General features: G+C 44.8%; 1 protein-coding gene across 1 annotated transcript in view; it reads right to left on the bottom strand.

The window, feature by feature from the left end:
- Positions 1 to 1,527: 1,527 nt before the first annotated feature.
- The window catches only part of LOC119441438 (renin-1-like), a 39,174-nt gene continuing 34,701 nt past the window's right edge, over positions 1,528 to 6,000 (bottom strand). Inside the window, exons 5-8 of the mRNA XM_049660354.1 lie at positions 5,487 to 5,740; positions 4,964 to 5,102; positions 3,613 to 3,708; positions 1,528 to 1,980 (exon numbers count right to left, since the gene is read on the bottom strand). Coding sequence (XP_049516311.1) covers positions 1,822 to 1,980; positions 3,613 to 3,708; positions 4,964 to 5,102; positions 5,487 to 5,740 — 648 coding nt within the window. The 3' untranslated portion in view covers positions 1,528 to 1,821. The remainder of the gene's footprint in view (positions 1,981 to 3,612; positions 3,709 to 4,963; positions 5,103 to 5,486; positions 5,741 to 6,000) is intronic.

Here is a 6,000-nt window from a genome sequence, read left to right as displayed (position 1 = left end):
GTAATTCCCTGGGAGCTCCATGGCGAAGGATGATGTGGCGCAGGAGAAACAAGGCGACGTCACGTGCAGAAGCGCTGGACAAAGGGGAAGTTTCCGCATAGCGCGTAAGATGGTCGATGGCCACGATTACCCAGCGGTTGCCGTCTGATGTGGTTGGCAAAGGTCCATAAATGTCGATGCCTACTCGATCAAAAGCACGTGCTGGGCAAGGCAAAGGCTGCAACGGAGCGGTTGAACGACGAGGGGGATCTTTGCGGCGTTGGCAAACGAGACAGGAGCTGACATAATGACGGATGAATCGGTACATCCCTCGCCAGTAGTAACGAAGGCGTAGACGCGCGTATGTCTTTAGTACACCGGCATGTGCGGACTGGGGATCGTCGTGGAACGCTGCACAAATATCCGAACGTAGATGTCGAGGGATGACAAGCAACCATTTGCGGCCGTCCGGGAGGTAGTTACGACGGTATAAGAGCCCGTCGCGAATGGAGAAGTGATGGGCTTGGCGACGTAAGGCGCGATTGGTAGTGGTTGTCGAACAACAGCGAAGCTGTTGTTCAGCCCGAAGTTTACGCACAGCAGGGCGACCGAATACTTCTTGAAGTTTCGTTCTGAATGCTGTCCAGGTAGAAAAGTCAGCCTCATGGTTGCGGAACCAAAGATGGGCGACCCCGGACAGGTAGAACGGTACGTAACCAAGCTTGTCAGTGTCATTCCATTTGTTATGGGTACTCACTCGGTCGTACGATGACAGCCAGTCCTCTACATCATGATCGTCAGTGCCATTGAATACGGGAGGATCCCGTTGGCGTGGCGCACCAGGACAGACGACCGAAGGCGGTGCCAGGGGTGGATCCGTAGGACGAGCCTCCTCAGGCATGGGAGATGTGACAGGGATTGTCCGGCTGCGGAGATACAGGTTTGCAACAGGCCCAGCACCTCCACCAAATGTTACGAAGCACTTGGGGAAGTCAGCGTTCGCGACTAGCACGATAAAGTAGCGAGAGGTAGCACAGCCGATCGAGCACGACACAAGGCTTATCTCTCTCGTCGTTCTCTCTCACAGACACATCCCCACTGCTCCTTATTTCACAGTACAATTTATTTATTTATTTATTTATTTATTTATTTATTTATTTATTTATTTATTTATTTATTTATTTATTTATTTATTTATTTATTAGTGTGGTTTCTGGCACAACAGACAGATGTGGCCAAAGAGCGCCAAGACGATTCAAGCTGTATCGCGCAGCTCTTTGTAATCCGACGGATTCAGGTACAGAGCAGCTGAAACACAAGTGAAACTTCGCTACTTGATCCTGTGCATCCCACTGGAACATGTCAAATAAAAAAAATTGATTTTTGGGACACGTGAAAAGTGTGTAAACTTGATACACTGCCTCCTCTCCCAACGCCATTAAGGACGGTCGGCCTATAGCCTGCGTTAACCGCGGCTAAATGCAGACGCTAATGAAACGTCATATGTAATGGTCGCTACGCTTTTGTAGTGATTCGCCTTTGGTGCAAATAAAGCATGGTCATTAAATATGCGTGGAACGTTTCATTGGTTCCGATGACCATTTATTGTACGGTCTGCCGCTAGTATGTTTTAATTGACGGTTCTATAAGAAAGGGTTAACAACAGGTCATGCGAACTACTGGAATTTCTTTTCTGTCAAATGTTCTCACAATGACCACAGCAAAAAAATGTTTTTATGTGACGGCGCCAAATTTCTAGCCTGCCCTCTCCTTAGATACAACAGGCTACTTGCGCAGTTCTGAAATAAAGCTATTATTTGACGGCGACAGGCGCAGTGACGCTTAGTTGCTTGGTTGCCGGACGTATCCAATGCCGAGTTGCTTCTCGTTCATGAATCCGCCTTGCCAGAAGGACATAAAGACTCGGCGAAAGAAGTTCTGCCCCAAGAGCCAGTCTCCTGTTGGTGCTACAGCGAAACCGCTGTAGCACACTGTGCCAACCTGCGATATCATGTGAGGATGTAAGAAATCAGACGCATCGATTAGTGCTCTTGTGTTGTGTGCTACATGTACTATAGCTGCTTTTTGGAACTTCCTCCACCTCTGCTGTTCAATAACTATTGAGTATCCCAAGTTTCGATGGGATGTGAAAGGCAATAAAATAATACAAAGCCGTGATATAGAAAATAATACGGGGAATCTTTTCGAATGAACATGGACATTTTTGGCTGCGTTCTTTTTCTTACGCTATTGTGTCAGTGAGTAGTATGACTGCCAAAAGTAAAAGGAATACACGCGATGCCACCCTGCTTTTGGGTCTCTTTGTTGCTTCCGTCTTTGTGGGTCTAACTTGTGGATATGCACCAACTTCATTTCATTTAATTACTTTCGGTAGCGTTAAGGCGTTTCGCAAAGAAATGGATGACAACAATAATTGAACAAGTCAGAGATAAAAGGCAGTAGGTTGTTTAATATGGGTGGAGACAAAAAAAAATGAGAAACGACCCTAATCCTTGACATCGGTGTCTGCTAGTGGCATTCGCACTTCGGCATTAGTGTTCCCTGGTGTAGGGCGGGAAAACAAACTCGGAAGAGCGAGCGAACGGAAATCGCGGTAAGCCGCCACACACAGAGGAACGGGCGCAGAAGCGAAGGAGGGCGAGGAGGACTCGACGCGTTGCCCCTAGCGGACGGCGCACGAAGCGCACCTTACGCGCCCCTCCGCCGCTGACGGTAGAGCATGTAACGAGCGCCGGCGTGCGCGAGCGAGCGACGAAGCAGGTCGGCGCCGGGAGAGAAGCGAGAGAGAGGAGGGAGTGACGTCAACCCTCCGCTGTGTTAGGCAAGCGTTCACTCTGTGTCAGGTGGTGTGTAGCTCTAATTAGCTTGTTTTTATTTTAATTAGTAATGAACAGGTACCCCTAGTTTAAGTGTGACGCCACTGATAACGTCACTTCTATTCTTTATTCTAGTTTCACGAGAACCTGTACTGATGCGGTGGGTACCTAAAGGGTACGACCGTGTGATTTGGTGTACGGCAATTAGACTTTTCCTAATTGTTTATAAATATTGCTTACGCTTAATTAGCTCTTTACTATACTATAGCTGTGCTCTGATGTGTTATCTATCATCAATCATATGTAGAACCATGGATATCTACCTGTTTTTTTGTGATTTATGTTTAACCAGACACACAGTGACAAAATAAAGAGAATGCCATAGATAATTTGTGAAAGGCAACTGCGCACTGGGCTTTGTCGACTTTTTTTCTCAAGAAGAAAACGTCGAAATCTCCTTGCACGACGCTTGTGGAGCTATTTCCAGAGAGATATTTTGTATCCGCGTAGTTTGTGTGCACTTTTCCACAAAACAATTTCTTTTCTTTATCATGCGTTTTAGATTTCCAAATGAAAATTGTGGGTAAAGAACGCTAAATTAGGACTAAAACCGTACAGAGCGTACTAAATACACTCGGCTTTTCTAACCAGGTGGAAAATAAGTTGCGTACAGCTTAACTGGGAGGGGGGGGGGATATTTATCAGTTCTAGTTTGTCGGTGTTTCAACAATTAAATACACAACAAAAGTTATAGTTCCTATAACAATCCCTAAAGCAACAAATAACCAGGTATTACCTTAACGACGTAGTCCTCGGGAGACAGTTGCATCCAAGCACCGAAATCAAATCCGATAATAGGCAACTTTGGAACACTTTCGCAGTCTACCATATACTGAAACAAAATGAAAAAATGTCGAATAACATCTGTCGCAGCGCTGCGCACAGCAAATCAACCTCGTTTGTTGTTCATCTTGCGCCATACCGCTATTCACCAACTCGACAAGATCCCATTGTAGGTGGAAAAAAATGTCATCCTACATGTGCGTTCATGGACACGAAGCTGTACTAGCCAATTACCAAATTTAGTCAATAAAAAGATCGACAATAATGTCAATAAGAAAATCGACAATGATTTAGCCGTCGTTAATGACCCAATGAGAAATGCGCTTGCCCTTAGACCTCTTTTTATACATGTCTTCCAGATTGTTTTGCCAATAGCTGTGTTTCTTCTTTTATTTTTTGACGCGGGAAAAGAACGCGATCTGACTTATGTGACCAGCCCTATGTTTGTTGCACCCTAAGGTGAGAATCGATGATTATTTAGCTTCTAGAGTCTAGAGACGAAAATTTAGGCCCGTATTGCTACAATCTCAGGAGCGGCAAAACTGACATTGCGCAGTTTTGTCCCTTGTTCATAGAATCCTAGCTTCCGTTACCCTTCCCGGCTTCTCAATGCAGCCATGACCGAGCGAGGCACTTTGGCGCACTACCACTTTGGATACCTTTGTCAAGAATGCAAATGTGTTTCACAACAGATCCCGTGAGGGCTATATACCGGAGAAAAGCAAGCATGTGTCATTAAACAAATAGAATAAACATAACCTGTTGTAGCACGAAAGACAAGAAAAGCGATTTGGAAAAACTTAGCAGGTATGCGTTCACTCACTGAACGTGTCCGAGTCGATAAGTAATCATCCCTTTGTTTAAATAAAGATTTGTTTTTCGTGTAGTGTTTCGCATGTATATGTTACCTTATTCTTGTGTCGAGTCATTCAGTTTGAAAAATGTGTATTACAAGTTTATACTTGGATGGTATTTTTCTTTCTGGGTCCGCTGGCAGTAAATAGGACTGTAGAAGGAGCTATGTTTTCTCTGTATTAAAATAGCAACAATTATGTACATTCTTCAGCGCTATCAAATACGTTATTTATCATGTTTCCTTTGGCCTTCCTTCATGTTTGTTAGCTATTTCGAATTTAGTGCAGTGAATAATTAGGATATTCTGTGCTACTCATAAATAGTACAGTCAAAGAAATGGTTTTAGTTATATAATATGTTCTCGCACTGACCAGATGCCTAATAGTATTTGCTTTTTTATTGTCCATTTTTACGGTAAAGCTAATAAATATACTGCGTGGCATACGCACCTCTCCTCGAGCACTTCGTGTAGCTCCAAGAGCCTGGTGGATATCATTGATGTACCTCTCTGGCCCATAGATGAATGGCAGTGCGGAAGCAGGTTTGGCAGTGAAGTACTCCCATATGGACTCCCCTCCGATTGTTATGCTGAGTATGAGACGCAAGAAGGAGGTGATTCATAAAGAGAGTCTTGAGAAGGTGATATCTAAGGAGGTATCTATCATTACAACACTGAACTTCACCTTCAATAAAACAGATTAAGATCACTGGAATCTATTGCCCATCCTTGACGCCCCGTACCTTTACCTACTGTTACTTATGCAGTTTAGTTGCCTAAGGCGGGACCCTGTGCATCTTATGTGGCCTCAAGCATTACTTGAAGAGCATTAACTTAATATTTTTCGCGCAGCCATTGTCTCACACATGCACAAAAGAAATTGCTAGTAATTGGCATAACAAGAAATGCCCCTGGTAGGGCAATTTTTGCAATGACGTAGCCTACACACAGTAAGATGCCATGCAAGTACTTACTAATACATAGGAACGGACCAGTCTTGTCCAGGAAGACGCAGCATGAATAGACTTCCTTGATAATGGGCCGTGTCATAATTTCCAAACATAATCTCACCATCTGCGCCGTCACGTGTTTTATGAAAGTATAAATCGAATAAAGGCATGTCCAGCAGGTATCGCTGGTTCATCGTATCAAAGACGGACCAGTGCTCAGGAAGTTGCGGCTCTGTTCCGAGGCCTACGACACCATCGAACGGTAGATTGTTGTATATCTGTAATATGGAGTCATAAATGCAATAAAAAAATTAGTAGCCTTCAGCCATTCGCGCGTCTGTGGACTCAAGTACTGCGATGCCAGGTACTGCCCGGCTCCCGCCTGTGCTCTCGAGTTTGTGCAAAACTCTTGGAGCCCTACACAAACTCATTAAATTTTATCGCACAAAAACAAGGCGTCCAAGATGACGGCCCCATGCCCACATGAACCCATGGCTCACGACAGCTGCATCACAGCGTGGACGCGACGAAGGAAATC

The sequence above is a fragment of the Dermacentor silvarum genome, chromosome 1, assembly GCF_013339745.2.
Source record: "Dermacentor silvarum isolate Dsil-2018 chromosome 1, BIME_Dsil_1.4, whole genome shotgun sequence".
NCBI classification, from domain to species: Eukaryota; Metazoa; Arthropoda; class Arachnida; order Ixodida; family Ixodidae; genus Dermacentor; species Dermacentor silvarum.
This window is presented reverse-complemented; position numbering and strand designations above follow the sequence as displayed.